General features: G+C 35.8%; 1 protein-coding gene across 3 annotated transcripts in view; it reads left to right on the forward strand.

Annotated features, from left to right (window-relative positions):
* Positions 1 to 16,564, forward strand: part of LOC116723141 (dehydrogenase/reductase SDR family member on chromosome X-like) — a 40,033-nt gene that overhangs the window by 6,535 nt on the left and 16,934 nt on the right. For 2 of the 3 annotated variants that reach the window (XM_032567793.1, XM_032567792.1), the window contains exons 2-4: positions 9,013 to 9,232; positions 10,221 to 10,328; positions 14,798 to 14,866. In XM_032567793.1, coding sequence (XP_032423684.1) covers positions 9,127 to 9,232; positions 10,221 to 10,328; positions 14,798 to 14,866 — 283 coding nt within the window. In that variant the 5' untranslated portion in view covers positions 9,013 to 9,126. The remainder of the gene's footprint in view (positions 1 to 9,012; positions 9,233 to 10,220; positions 10,329 to 14,797; positions 14,867 to 16,564) is intronic. The other variant, XM_032567794.1, reaches the window with a different exon arrangement.

The raw sequence follows: 16,564 nt of genomic DNA on the forward strand, positions 1-16,564 counted from the left end.
CATCCGTCTTTGCTCTTCCTTCCTCTCAGAGTCTCTGTGCGGGCCCCCCATTGGACAAAGATGTGATACAGTCAGCGTAATGGACTCCCTCCAGCCCAAACACTGCACATAATAAGGATTAGAGAGGACTGGGATGCAGACTTTGAGTTAGACATGAATCATATCCACAGCCCCTTTGGCCAGGTAGATAACCCAATGGGAAAAGTTAGAGGGAGCATTGCAGGATTTGAAACCAGGGCAAGATGGATATTTTCATCTAAAAATCATATTTGCTAAGCACGTGTATTGGCGTTGTCATTACTTTACTACACATAGCTGAATACAAATGCTAGATTAAAGTTTTATCTGGTAAAAAATACTGATGCACAGTGTGCAATACAATATGCCCTCTGCTTGCTTAAGCACTCGCATTCACAAGTAGTTGTCTTGTGATCTGAAAGTTGTGGATCAATTCTCTGTTGCTAAAAATGCTCAATTACATTAATGTCCCAAACATCATAAAGTATTGTATCTGGGCTCTGTTAAATGTGCAAGAGTTATTTTTTAAGTCAATTTATGCTGTTTTGAAAAGGTTTTAAGTTTGGCCAACAGCTTGTCACTTATATCACACATTACAAAAATCAGAGGAGGCACTGAATATTTCTCTGACATGATAATAAAGCTAAAATGTGTCAGTGCTTGAAGCTGCATGACTGAGCAGAAACAGTTATTCTGGGTGAAACACTGAAAAAGATGAAGGCCTTGAAGCTGAAGACTCACACATACACACACACCAGAATATAAATTCTCAGTGTTCAACTAATCCTAAAGTGAGAAACAGAAGGGATGAAAGCAGAAGATGGAGGGATCTTCCTCACAGTCCTCTTTCAGTGCCAACAGGTTTTATACAGGAAGAGGCGCACACATACCCACTAACAGAGACTAACAGAGTGTTAAATTAAATGTGTTAAATATTGTGTGTGTATGGGTGTGTTGGCGTGTGTCGTTGGGAGTTAATGACAGACTTAATTGGTCCAAGCAAATATCCCTCCCACTGCTCCTCATTCTACATCTACTAATAGAAAGACATCCACTCCCTGATGACATTTAGGGGGGAAATGTAGTGGTATATGCCTGATGAAGTAGACTTAAGATGTTTTTAAGTCCAAAAATTAGCACACAAATGATACAAAACAGAATTATAGGACAATACAAAAATTACACACCATCTTCCTAAAATCAGAATTGCCATATTGATTTTTTTGTCCTCATTTGTGTCCTTCCTGCCTTTTATTTTATTTTTAAGCTATATATGAGTGGAGAACATATTTGAAGTCATCACCTTGCCGCAGGTGTATTTCAGGAAACTGTTGAAAGGTTTTGGATACATCTGACATTTCCGAAGCAGTTTTTTTTTTTCAGTCTGAAACCTAAAGAGGAAAAAAAAGTTGTTTAAGGCAAGCTAAAATCCACTGAAGGTAGATGGAAGGAATTTACCTTCTTGTTAAAAAAAATAGGCTTAAGTGATCTTAATGATTTACTAACAAATATCTGAAAAGCTTTCAACTTCATGTTACTTACAACAAATTATATCTCAATGCATTTTAACAATCAATATCCTGATTTATAAAATCTAATTAATTCCAAATCACATACTGATCAGTCCAATTAATTCCAATGAGAATAAGTTATACACAGTCCAGGTCAACACAAACTATCATAGAGCACAATAAAATCTGGTCAATAATTTAATGAAGATGGGTAAAGAATCTTTATATAAGGATGTTTACTGCACCAAATGGTTTTTGCAGCAATCTTTCATACTGAGTAAGAAAGCAAAGATGTAGCAACAGTGTATAAAGAGGCCTTTTTAACAGAAAGAAACCACCAAAAGAACCAGGTTCAGCATGACTGACCATCTAATGACTGAGTAACGGAAAGACAGCAGTAAGAATAACAGAGGCAAAACATGGTTAAAGACAACTGTGGCTCTGGAATTGGTTTCTTCACGACAAGAAATAACTCAAAACTGAAGCACTGGCATGCAGGGCAACTTTCTATAGGGAGGTAAAACAAAGAGAACACATTATTAAATGGTTAAGTACAGAGTTAATTTAAATAACTATCTTTGGGTCTGCGACTTTATTATCAGTAATAGCTTATTTAGCGGTTGTAGAAATATGGATATATTTTTGGTATTTGTGGTAAATCTGGTGGAAAATCAAAAATCACTGGCAAGTCGCAGTGCAATGGCAATGCTTAATTAACATAACTCCATGTAGAAACTGACATTATTCAGTTGAAAAAAAGAGAGTAAATAGTACAAAATGTAACATTGGTATGTTGTGAAGTTGTGGACTGCTAATATCCCTTAACATAATGCTGTTTCCCACTGAAGTTACATTTCTATTTTGAATAATCTTTTTTTTATTGCAAAAGTCAGCTAAAACAATCTGTCTGACTAGCTGTTTGCCACAAACCCCTCCGAAGGCACAAAATTTGAGTGCCTTCAAATTTCTGTAAAGCTCAAGGTGATGCCATCTTCCTATTACTACTACAGATAATAGAACTGTTACTGCTAATAAACTCTGTGTTATGTAATATTAGACCAAGGTCCCATGCTGCATTTGACCACAATGTTGAAGAGTCTCCCACATGCAAGATTTTCAGTTTCACTTTCAGTGTTTACAAGCTGGCCTTTGGCTTCTCTCCCTCTGGAAAAGTTATGGAGGCAGCAGCCTCAGATGACACAAAACCTTCCAAATCAGCTCTCCAGGAGTCCACTGCCTTTTCCACCCACGTGTTCCGGTGAACTCTCAGACATCTAAGGAGCATAAATATCGCCCTGGATCTCCTCTCATGGGATTCCCATACATCTTTATCATCTAAGATTTTCTGTTTCTACCATTTTTTATGGACTTTTCTTGTTTTAGCTAAGACATAAAACCAAAACTGTTGTGGGTTGATTTAACCCCTCAGACATTTTAATTGACGGTGGATTGTTTCCAAAGAACTTCAAAAGAGTGTGTACAATAGTACCATAAATACTATATTCAATTTATCATAAAATAAGCAGTAACCAAAAATAATACATGTACATACAGTATATGTAAATGAAAAAAAAACATTCTCTTTCTGTTACTAAGTGCAAGAGATTATTGTCTTGATTATGCCCCTGACATTACACACAAATGCGTTAGTTTCCTGAATAGTTCATTAAACTAAACAAATAGAAAATCTTCAAGCTTTCTTTAGTATAGTTATTGCAATGTACCACAGGTTATTAAGACATTATTATTTGATCTAAATCATTTCATTGTACTTCTGGCTGTATGTTTAGGTTCGCTCTCTTCCATCTTCCTATTACTACTACAGATAATAGAACCCCTGGGGACTAGTCTACCATTGTATACAACAGACACACATAAAGATATGCATAATTGGGCTGTAGAGTGAAGTAATGCATGCGGTTTTTTCTACTTTTACATGGACTAAAAATGTAGCATTGATTTATATTTGGACAAATGACACAATATTTCATAGAACTCAACTTTAATGTTTTTTTAACAGTTTTACACATCTATAGACTAAAATTGACTGGTTGTTTATGTTTTGCCTCGTTTCCACTGAGTCTTACGACACGGGTTGGTGCAGTTTGGTATGCCATTTTGTCTGTTTGAATTGTAAAAGGGGTCCATACAACAACCTATGCCACACTATTCACGGGACCCCTTCAGATGTAGGTCCATAGGACAACAGTATGGTACATTTGGGTGGAGCTACTGGCATCACACAACGCAGTCCGTTGATTGGGGGACAAAAATCAAAAAACATGGGACATACTAGCGCATCATGTTTATCGTCGCACTAGTATGGTGATTGGGAGAGATCAACTGGTGTTGGAGAAGCTACACCAGGTCATAAACTTGCGTACCAACCTCTACCTGAATGGGGAAAGTTCACCTTCTCTATAGTCCTTTGGAGTAACCTGTTTTTCTTCGAGGATTGTTCTGTATTTAGCTCAATCCATCTTGCAATACACTCTGTCTGGTCCCCTTGTCTAGAGATTTATCCCAGCCTTGTAGCTGTGTTCCTTTATCTTCATTATGCTGTTTGTTCACCAATGTTCTCTAAAACCTCTGAAGCCACTGTGATGATATTAAGTTTAAATTGCACAAGGACTTATTAGGTGACTAGTGAAGGCAACTGGCTTACTCTGGGTACTAAAGGACAGAGGGCTGAAAACATATGCACTGCACATCTTTTAGGTTGTAGGCAAGAAAACCCCCGGGGGACTAGTCTTCCTTGCATATGCACATGCACAGTATCATTATTGGCTAAAAACCGTGTAGCCAGCAGCCTTGTCAGTCAAAGCCTGAGCTTTTTAAGCCTAACCTTGATTCTCTGCTTCTCAAGCGAAGGAAGCTTCTGAAGAAAAGCTGCGCAAGATGCAGCTCAAACTGCCAGAAAAGGCGGCATTGATTCACACAGGCTGTTGCACTCCTAAGATCCAATTGCCCATGACACACCCAAACAAATTCCCTTCTTCCAGATATGGCACTTCACCTCCCATCTCCCTTGGTTTTTCTTCTTTCTTTTTTTTTTTTTTACACAAAAACAAATGTATTAAAAAGAACAACACATCAAAAGTCATTTTCTGCCAAAAGTTCTTGAAAAATGTTCTTTTCTTACCCAGATATTCAAGTCACAAAGTAAAAATTACATTTTAACTGTCAGAGCACACGTGCAGATCCAAAAATCCCACTGAGCTGTTGTCAACCTGGATTCCTTAGTAAGACAAGTTGTGCTTTGCAGTCAGCCTGTAGCTGTCATAAAAGACTGGGTGGCTGTCGGTTGGAGCTATTTTGATGGTGTTCACATGTTATTTACATCACACACCCTCCTGTCATGTACTGTTCCCAGCTTGTCTCCTATGTGTCTTCATCCTGTTGTGTGCTTGCGTGTGGGTGTGTGTGTGTCTGTGTGCTCCCTGATGTCCCATCATGATAAATAATCATCCTACAGTCATGCGTGAGATGCGATTTCCTTTAAACAATGGCAGGCCAGTTCGCTTTGCTGACACCCTGAACCTCTCAGGCTGCAGAACAAACACTAGCATGTGTACACGACCAGATAGACACACCCTTTTAGCCCGCCTTAGTAGCAGTGCACACATATTTAAATGTACACGCAGCCTCCGTCTGCAGACTCATGATGGTACATTCTCTTTATGTTTCTGCTTATTTGTCTGCCTTCCAGAGCAGACTTTAATAACTGAGGCTAACCACTTGTCAGTGATGCTGTTCTGCCCCGAACTTAACTATTGGACTGTAGGCAAGACACAACTTAATACTGATTATTTCCCTGTCAGGGAACAAAAAAAAGGCTGCTTCATACAGTGAAAGCCCCAAGCCTGTCTTTAGTGGAAATGATTGTAATTATATTGAAATGAGGGAGAGCTTGGTTGACCTGCTTTGAATTCCAGAGACCATTTAGCTGTCTCCTTAGCCAATCGTGGGCCATCACTATAGCAGCCTGCCCCTACATGTTTTCTCATGGGAGTCATATTGATTTTTATTGATTTATTTTTGTTCACATTATGAGTTGTAGACTTACTGGAGTTCTTAAACACGCATCTTCCTTACCTGAATGCTATGTTCTCTTGTCTTTTCCATTTTGAGGAGGGACACCTAAGGGAAACTGACATTTGTGTCATGTCCTATTTATAATAGCAGTGCTTGTTATCAAATTAACTTGTTTAGTATGGTTGAATTGTACTGCTAAACAACACACAATAATTGCATGAAATTTATATCCAAACATTTTCATATTAATACACACTCAAATGAAAAAACAATTTTGTTTGCAAATGAGTTTACCATTTTTTCAATAATTTTAAAATATTTTTATTATCTTTTTTTTTACAAAATATTGGTAAATAATGGAATATATGTAAATGATAATCAGATAAAATGAAATTATAACTAATATAAACTGCAAAATGCAAATGTTATTTTATGGGAACTGTTAGACTGTTTTGTTACAAACTATTTTCTAAAATATATATTCTTGATGTGTATTTCTTTAAATCTTTCAATAAATTTCAATATGCTACTGTCTCTTCAGATAAATTGCTTTGACTTTGAATATATATATATTTTAAAGTAAAAATAATTCAAGAATGAAATAAAGGAGAAGGATTTGAAAAAGTGCCAAAGCATAAGTGGAAGGAACTGAAGCAGCCACTACTTTATCTTTTGTGTTTTGTTAACTTTCCAAATAGTTAAGCTTAAGTCTTGATCTGAAAGATTATTTGTTTTCATTTGCTGTCTAAAGAAAAAAAGAGAGAAAACTAAAACATTTACATTTGATGTAGAATTGCAAAGTGGCAGAAGTAATTTTCAAGGAAGAAGAAATTTAAATCCTGGGTTACTACTATTAAAATGCAAAAGGTGAATAAAGGATGGCTTCCATTTTAAGGTAATGATCCTTAGCTCACATCATTAACCATAGTCAACGTTGTATAGGGAAAATATTATAAACGTTGGGCATGGGTGGTTAAAACAGCCTTTAACATCACTAGTGAGGGGACTGAATGAAAGCAGTACAAGAAATCAAAGGAATTTCACAGCAATAGGAAGCTTTTGCATGGGGAATGACTCACATCCTCCAAATATGGGCTGAGAGATTCTTTCATTACTTAGGAAAACATTTTTTCAAATGAGGATACTTGCAAATGATAATTTTTATAACATGATGACTTCTTGCTCTTTTCCTTTTCTGTTACTTAACAAAGAAAAGTGATAAATAAAAATGACTTCAAAATCTGGTCATCATGCATCTTCTTATTTTGCTATCTTCATTGAAAGAAATTTTTACCAAACCTCTGCTGCAAACAATCTTCTTTAGTTTTTTGGTAATGTAGATGCATCAACTTTTTATACAACCATTCAATTGTTCCTCAAAGTTACTTTAAGCTGACCTTCAATTATTATCCTGTTTAGTCAGGGTTAATTGATAACAAGCTGAATGGAAAACAGAGGGAGAAAAGATATAATACAATACAAACAACAAAGCACACTGTAATACAAAAAGTGGTATTTATTTGCAAAGGTTTTCATTTAAGTTTTAACCCATTAAGTGTCATGATGACACTTGTGTCCACATTGACCCATTGACTAACATATAAGGGTTTTGGGGGTAACAGTTAATTTTTCAAATATGCTCTACAAAGAAATCAGTGAATAGATTAATTTTACAAAAATCATTTGGGGTTATGCTTTGCAAAAAAATAAAACTCAAATAGGTGTCTCCATGAATAATGAACTGCAAATCGGCAGGGTTTCACTGTAAAAAGAAAGTAAATATAATTAGGAAATTTCCTATGTTTCAAGATAAATCTTGAAAATCTGAATAAATAATACAATAAGAGCTCTTAAAAGGCACACAAGCAAATATCATTCATTCACATCATAGAAAAACAGCCATTGGGTAGTTCTGCCCATGCTAAAGCGAACTGTCAAATAAATTAATACATTTAAATTTTAAATTTACATAATTGTTCATACTAGATAAAGGCGATGTGTTTTGAACAAGTCGTATCCTTCTGTTATAAAACAGTAAGTATATTGTTTCAGGGAGCAGGATTAATTCATTTCCACTTGGCACATTTATCACATTTGATTTTGACTTTGAAGAACACTTTAAAGAATTTAAAGTACACTGTTATTTCCATTTAAAGTAACAGGTGTCCTTTTAAGGGATGGAAATAATCCTTAACTGTGGGCACTTTGGCTTTTAAATAAATTAGATTATAGTTGCACAGTCATCAATTACTTGAAGGATATAACATTTAGTTGCTGTTGTAAGTTAATGCATTATGCTGGCAAAAAAGCTGATAAAGCATTCAACTATTTGTGAAAGCAAGAAAATAATGAAGCGTTAAACAACAATAAGCTTTTTTCAGACACTCAACATTTCTTGATTTACACATGTAGCTTGTAATGGCTTTAGGCAAAATGCCTAAATATGTGTCAAGAGTTGAATTTTTACAGTTCAAATATGTTCTCCATCCAATCAGATTCAGGTTGGGCTATTTTGAAGGGAAGAATTCGCAAAAAAAAAAAAAGTAGTTGGATTCTAGATGTTCTAGAGACATGCACCAAAATACTATATTACTTCAACAAGTCTTGTATGTCTGTAACAATTTTGAAAGTCGGTTCTAAGCATTTCAATCAAGAGGGATACATACACATGCATGCCACACTTTTCAGATTTTTATCGAAGCTCTCAAATCTGTATGAGCTTTGGTTATTTTGCAATACAAAGAATTGGCAAACATTTGAATCATTAGATGCATAAAGCTAATGAATTGAAGTGGAAATTGCAGCAATAAATGTGTTACATTGTTCAGACTTTTATTTGTAAGAAAAATAAAAGATTCATGCCCCCCGCCCCACCGACACTTTTCAGTGAAGCACCACATTTTATGATTTATCAATTTAAATCCCATTAAAATATTTTGTAGCTGTAACATGTTGAAAACTTGAAAAGGTTATTTTGCTGGGCACTGTCTTTGCTTACGGTCTTATTTAATGGTTATCATGGCAGTCTCCAGTAAGAGCAGACGGTTGTGACAGACTGAAATGATCCCAGGAGAGGAAAAGCTAACTGCCAGACCATCAGTCAGTCAAAAGTCTAACAGCGCTGCGGACAGGCTTCTTCAGCTCTACACACACGCTCTTAAAGGCTGTCTGGGGAAATTATGGATCAGACTGCAGTGTCAAATGGCTGTTGCTTCAGAAGTATGTGACCTCTCTGGCAGCAGTTAATGAGGTAGTCAGTGAGCTGAAAGAAGCAATATGCAGGAACTACAGAGAAGGCGCATCAAACAGATTCCTCTGTATGTCACAGTTTTCAAGCTGTCCAGCCAAGTTGTGGAAGAGTTGAAGGCATAATATATTTTTAGGACAACTCTTCAATGGAAAAATATTGGCAAAGTTAACCAGGGTTCAAACTGTGTGTGGCATACAGAATTGCAAGGAGGCGAGGATGCCCAGACGCCGTATTGGAATGTGTCCCACAGGCTTGCATCGCTCTGCCTGTCTAGACTGACTGATTCTGCTGCTTTTGCACACCCTGCCAAGGATGTGGGCTGCCCTTCGGTTTCGTCTTCTACCTGCTATCAAGGTGTACCTGCTTGGCTTTAAGGTCCTGCTGGATCAGCTACTAAACAAACCTTTAAAACTTCCAGGTTAGTTCATTTCGATTTCAGTTGTTACACCAAATATTAGACAAGTTGTTGGGTATTCAGCGATGTTTCGACTCCTAGCAGTAATGTAGAGTCCCATTAGTTAACGGGAGGGTGCATGTACTGTACATACAGCAGCTGCCCTGCTCATTCTAATTCAGTGAGTGAGCCTTTAACTTTATTTCGTCACGGAAATGACCGTGTTATGCTAAAGTAGCCATGCTAGCTAGGGCATATAAAAGGCTGAAAACACTGCTTTAAAATGTTTTCTTGGGTTGATTATGTTGCCGATTTTTCCGGGATGACCTATTAATTACACTAAGCATAAACATTTGCAATTCGAAGCGTTTTTATTTGTTCCAGGGGGATTTGAGATTAAATAGTACATTTTTAAAATGCAGTTTAGTTTAGAGAAATTGAAATCCTCTATAAGCTCATGTCCATCAAAGAAAGCGCTTGACCACAATCACCTTTGGTCAATTAAATTTGCTCATATTTAATGTGTATCATACACTATTATTCCTGTCATTACAATATTATGCCACGGATTACGATATCAGGAAAATCTGCATCTAAGCTCTCTTCTCTGCGATATTTCACACACCGATATTGCGAAGAGAATTTTCACTCGTCAGATTGTGTAGCACCAGCTTGGTACACTGCTCTGGGTACCAAGCTACATTTTTACAGTTTGGCATTGATGAAATGATCTGGAGTTCATGGAGTTGAATTGAAAATTATTCCATATTAATGGATATCTGTCCCTTATTTGCCCTGTAGAGCTGCCTTGTGATATTGTTTATTGTGAGTTGACAATGCATCAATAAAATAAATTAAATTCATCTGTTTTAAATGCTAGCATATATATAGACCATAATTTAGTTATTTTATACTTGAAGTCTAATACTTGAAGTCTGTAGGTTAGTTATATGGAATACTTACATGAAATTATATTCTCTCTGATATATGTATCCTCTTCTGACTCTGCCAGTGATGCCCAGACAAGATGGCAAGGTTGCCATAGTGACAGGAGGAGGCAGGGGAATCGGCTATGAGGTGGTCCGGCATTTGGCCAGATTGGGAGCACATGTTATCATAGGTACAGTATCAAGCACCACATCACTCAGAATAAGATGCAAACGCATACATACAAGGTATATCCCCAGAGTGTAGGTTAAGTTTCTTTGGTTGTAAAAGAGTTAAAAGTTTTAATAGAGTTTTATTATGTTTATAATAAGAGTGTTTTTTGTAATAGAGTTATAGTATTTAAAAAAAAATACTACAGAAAATAAAAATTCTGAAATATAGCTAGTTTTCTATTCAGTTTCTATGCAGTTTTCTATCCAGTATTTTCATTGCCATATTGCTAGCTATATTATTTTTTTATTTAGACACATGACCCCCAAAAGACCACTTAACCTTACCACTTAAAGCACTGTTACATTGACACGTGACAGGAAGAAGCTGGAACCGAACCTTCAATCTTGTGATTGCATGGCGACTACTCAACTCACTGAACCACACAAATAAAATCAAACAAATATGACAAATACTATTAAAACTAGTAACCTAAAACAAGCCACAGGTGAATTAGTGAACTCCTATGGCTTCTTGAGGGGCTACATAAAAGTGAAAATCGAAGGTGATTTTCGCTCATCTGCCACCTGCTGGCTCGTCTTTTGGTTGCTTTAGTCATTCCTATCTGCCCTCAGGTGTCTCCCTAACCTGAGCCAGTTCAACTTATGACTCACAGCAAGATTGCTCCTAAAAGGGGAATCAAGAGCCACTCTCAATAGCTGTGCTGCACACAAGGAAAATATGAGAGTCTGAGAAATAGTTTTCTATTCAGTTTGATGTATTGTGTGATCTCTCATTCTGCATTACCTAGTTTAGGTGTCATTAGGTGCAATTTGTGTCTAAATTTAAATTAGCAATGTGGTGCAAAGTGGTTAAACTGGCCTCTTCACAGGCCCACATATGGATGCAATCAAAATTTGTATTTGTAGTTCAACATTTTTAGTTTCCAAAAAAAAAAAAACTCCTACAAAGAAATACTGATTGCTGTAAAAATGCAAATCTCTATTTGTGTGCCATATGTAAGAACAGTGAATTTAGTTTCATTTCCTAAAACAAATAATAAATAATGAACCTTCCTGCAGAGGTTTGTAGCATTGTTGCTGTTTGCCAAACATTTCTTAATCACAGAGACTACATTGATACACTGTAACAAGATCAGCAGTGTATCTGATCACTATGCTTAGTGAATGCTATGCTTAGCATTCACTAAGCATAGTGAATGCTTAGTGAATAAGCATTCACTATTATGCTTAGACTGTACAGCAGAAAGTCAGAGTGTTTGCTAGAATTCTAGTTGTACAATAATGAGATTTGCCACGTAGAAGAGTGTGCTATGGATGAATAAATAAACCACACAAGAACTCAGTCAAGTGTCTATTCTGGCTTCAGACAATCCCTTGTGATTTTTAGACTAATCCCACATCTGATAACGGCGCACCTATCTCCATTGCAAATCCACCAACTGAATTCATGAAGTGTGAATATTTATGGTAAAGTGGATCCCGCTCTGATAATGGAGTGAATGCATATTTCAGGTAGAGTGTTAGCATAGTGCTTGTGTGAGGAGGAGGTGAGTTTGTTTTGAGCCTCTGCTCCGTCGTGATGGATATCAGGGTTGAAACTGCAGCAGAGTGCCTCGCTAAAATAAAATAACTCCTTGAACTTTTCCACATTTTGTGATATTACACCCACACAACACTTGATCATAATTTTTTCTTTAATTTGGGGGATAAGATAAAATATTGATTTATTTTGATGAATAAATTAATGTGGGATTTCAAAAGGATACTGTTTAATCCAGAAACAATACACAGTTTACGTAATTAATTCACTTTAAAAAAATGAAGTTAGTAAATAATTTGTTTGCTCCTTACTTATTTTTTGTTGACAAACATTTTAAAAGTCTGGTAGTGTTTTCCTTAAATTTCTGTGTATTAATAGAAAAATAAGTAAACGCTAATTTACATAATCTTTAATACCCTATTTTGATTTCCATCCATTTTGGAAAATACCCAAATTTTTATATTTATTTTATATTTATTCAATTTATATATGGATTTTATATGACAGGACACAACAAGATATCATGTAATTCTGTAACGTAAGGAATTTATACATGGTTTTCAAATATATTAAATAAACATTTAATTGTTGAGTACTACTGGAAAGTGAACTTCCCTTCAGTCTTAAAACTTTTTCCAAGTTCTGACTTCTAGGATTTCCTTGTATTTCTTTTTACCGTTGTTTTTGGTAACTCGTGACGGACAGCATTGCAGTGGCGGGATGCTGCCACCACCATTTTACACTATTGTAATGGTGTGTTCAGGGAGCTGAGTGTTAATATTCATCCACAAAACAATGTGAATGTGCTTCAAAAATGTTCTGTTTTGGTCTCTGTGTTGACCGATTTGTTTATTATGCAATTTCTGAACAAACATGGTTGCACAGAAGTTTATTGAGCAACTTTGTCAGGAAATGGTTCAGTAGATTTTTTTTCTGTAGTGTAACGTCTGTCTATTAATGTGCCGTTTAAATGATTGTCAAAAAAAAAAAAAAAATGAAAGGACTGAAAGACTCTGACCTTCTGCTGTCTGCTACCTGTGTGTTTGTGTGACCTTTGTGCCATTTCATGAAGAGAAGCCGCATGCGTGAGCCTTGACTGAACCACAGTGCATCGGGGCAAATAATGCTGTGCCCTTGAAAAGCCAAGTGTAATAATCCAAGATTAGTGTGTCAAAGAGGAAATGTGAATGTGTATGTTGCCTTGTAAAGGTTTAAGGGAAACTGTTGGTGTGCGTGTTTATACATGAGTTTGTTTGTCACTATGTATCAAATTCTTACATCAAATTAAATATTCAAATATTTTTATGGTGTCACATTTTGTTAAATGATCATTTCCTAAAGTTTGTATTGATGGGGGTTGTATTTGTTTGGCAGACTAACTCATGACATTTTTCATACTTAGTTTTGTTTCTAATGTCTTTAGTTCTAAAATTAAGATGAATTGTATAGTAATTGCATTTTCTGCTGTATGGTCCAGCAAGAGACACCCATCTCACTCCTTTTTGTCTTTGTCTCTGCATCTTTTTACTTTGGGTTGCTTTGATGTTATTTTTTAGTTGAACTTAAGAGGTACATGTAAGACCTCTTAGTTAATCCAAAAATGTTCCACTTGCATTTCACATTACGCTACATAGAGGATCAAAACTGATATAATTAAAAATAAAAACAGAAATATATATATCTGTGCTTTTACTTTTAACAATGCCAGTTTTTCATTAAGACACAGTCAGAGGCTGATAAAGTTCTTCCAGAATTACTGAAATATGTATTTTTAGTTTCAAATATAAAATGCAAGATTTTTTGTCAACTACATAAAAAAAATAGTAGTACTGTACATTTTTCAAATGAACTTTTTTTTTTTTATTGCAGGCTCATGATTTGGGGATTTTGGTGAGGTTCGGGTCACTTGTTACATTTTTGTTCCACTGTGAAATAAATTCAGCATAAATGTCATAGAAAATATGGAATTGTTCATTTGGTCATTGTCAGTTTAAATCTTTTTAAATTTAATATATATTAAGTCAAATTTAAAATAGTTAGAGATTAATCCATCCACTTGTCATAAAAACACACATTAAAAAACATTTTAGATTTGTTTGAAATTTGCAAAAGCACCCTATAATTTTCAATTTCTAATTTCACTCTTTTTAAAGATTCTTGTGAGTACATCGCCTTTATTAAAAACATTTTTGATCCATCTTTCTTGTAAAGTGGTTGAATTACTTCAAAAGCCAGATGTATCATTCAGATTCAGTGCTTTGGATTTATCTTATTTTTTAGGGTTGTACAATTCTGAAATTTGCATATGAACAGTGTTATTTTATCCCGTTTTTCTAAAGCTTTTTCCACTTGTGTTCTCCATTCACATCTTTTTAAGGACAGTGTGCACCATGCCAAGAAATGCCAGGTGTTTGACTAATAGCTCCTTGGAACCTACTAAATTGGTGCAAAAACACTATTTTATGCTTGTCAATCTGTGTTATCCGAGACATCTTTCAACTGAAGGAATATGAAGAGATGACATGCTTTAGCAAAATTTTGTCTAATCATCCTAATAATGGTCCATTTACATGAAAAGAGCTGTTTATTGGGCCCAGACTGTAAAGGAATTCACAGTGATATTATGCTTTGCCTTAAAACTCTGTATTAACATGTCTAACTTTTTAAAATCAATGTTGCAGTCTGTATCAAGATTTCAATAAGTTAAAAAAATGTTTATAAAATCTTTAACAGGTCGATATTAACTCCAGGGAGCTTTCATCCAGTCTTCATTTAATTTCAAGGACCCGTCTCGGAAATATAGTTTTGTAAAATGAAGAAAAAGAAGACTAGCATAACAGAAGAGCTGCGTGTATTTCTCTTTTAAAAAGCCTTGAAGGCCTTGTCAGACATAATATTCATCTGTGTCTCTGTGTATCTCTATTTTAGGTGGAAGGGATGAGCAGAGGGGTCTTGCTGCCATCAAAAGGATTTGTGAAGAGGACAAGCAGGCCAGAGGTAGCACTGTAAACACATTAGCATACACGCAAATACTTCTAGAAAAGCAGACTTAATTTAGCAATGAAATGTTTTGTGGAAAAGCTGAGTAAAGACTGTCTCAGCTTTGTTTTTAGAATCTAAGCACATACTCCTGTTTGCACACGTGCCGGTACATGAACAGAAGCTTTAATTAATCTATTCTTAACGACTTGGAGTGCCCATGATGAACAAAGACATAAAAATACTGCAGGAGTACAAACAACACAAACAGTACACTTTCAGTTGTTTTCTCGCTCCTGTTCTCTACATTCAAAACCCAGGCTGACCAACAGCTGTAAACCCAGAACCTGGCAACCATTCAAATTTGTGCTGCCATGTTGATGAATTTGAACACAGACATGGTTTTCTAGTGAAAGATGTGCTGCATCAAAGCAGAAAAAAAGAGGACATCGTGACAAAAGATAAATGAAAGAAAACCGTTTCTAGAAAGGAGGCAGGAAAAGAAATGAAGCCACAGAGGAGGTGATGGAGATAAGAAGAGACAATTGATAGCTGAAATTTATCACTTCATCGACTAAAGCTTACAGGGTTCTCTTACTTCAGTGTTGAGAAATGAAATCGGCTGACCTTCAAAGCCATCAATTCCACCAGTGTCATGACAAGGATGTCATAACTTATTCCTTTCTCTGTTGAAGAGACCTTGAGTTTGAACTACAATGTATTTCCATCACAATTGAAGTTATGCTTGACTTGAATTTCAAGTCAAACTATACTTAACTTGAATTTATTGGTAATTTCTAGTAGGCTTTATGTTATTTGCCCCTTTTAGATTAAGCAATAGTTCAAATATGTGTGATTTTTGGTTCTTTGAATTAGGAGCTGCACCAATCAGAATTTTGAAATAGATTTCCCATCTCTAGATTTCCAAGGTTGTGGATAATTTATCCAGTTTTAAAGGATAAACCTGAATTTAGCCAATTCAAGCTTATCCTTAATTATTGTTTACTGGCAAATTGTACATCTTTTCTATTTGTTGGTTTTTGTTTGCGAGTTTGGATCTTCCATAAGCAGCAACTTCTGTTTTTTTCAGTCAACACATTTTGTTTCACTACCTACCATTTGGGGTACCTATTAAATTGAGTGATCTATGGGTGGTCAACAAAATGCTTTAACTGACTGTTTTCTCCATCTGACATTTCAATCTGAAAGAAGGAAGGTATGAAATGAAAAGAACTGAAAAAATATCAGCCTGTCTAAAGACATGCAGCTGGATTAAAAGAGCACAAAGACGCAACAAAGCAAAACTGAAATTTTTCTTGTTTGCACGTTTTTTATTTTGATAGCAGTTCTGATTTAAATTTAAGGCCAAAAACATGTTTAAAAAGCTACTGGATTTGCTGATTACCACTGTGTTGCATCACCTGTCCTTGCAAATTACAGTCACATTTTTATAAAAATGTTGAATACCACTCATTTTGTTTATTTGGGTAGAGTAGTTCTCAATTGAGCATTGCCATTTATTGAGCACGACTTTGGCATGTGTGCTTTGGCCTGGTGGTGGAAGGCCGCAGAGGGCTGAGGGTGTCAGGTACTTAGACAGCAGGCATGTAGCCGGTGTCATTGAAGTCGATTTCCCTGGATGCGGCCATGGTAGAATTGATTACTTCTTTTGTAATTGGCAGACACTGAGACAGAAGGGACATGGGGGTGTCTACA

The sequence above is a fragment of the Xiphophorus hellerii genome, chromosome 7 (assembly GCF_003331165.1).
Source record: "Xiphophorus hellerii strain 12219 chromosome 7, Xiphophorus_hellerii-4.1, whole genome shotgun sequence".
Classification (NCBI taxonomy): domain Eukaryota; kingdom Metazoa; phylum Chordata; class Actinopteri; order Cyprinodontiformes; family Poeciliidae; genus Xiphophorus; species Xiphophorus hellerii.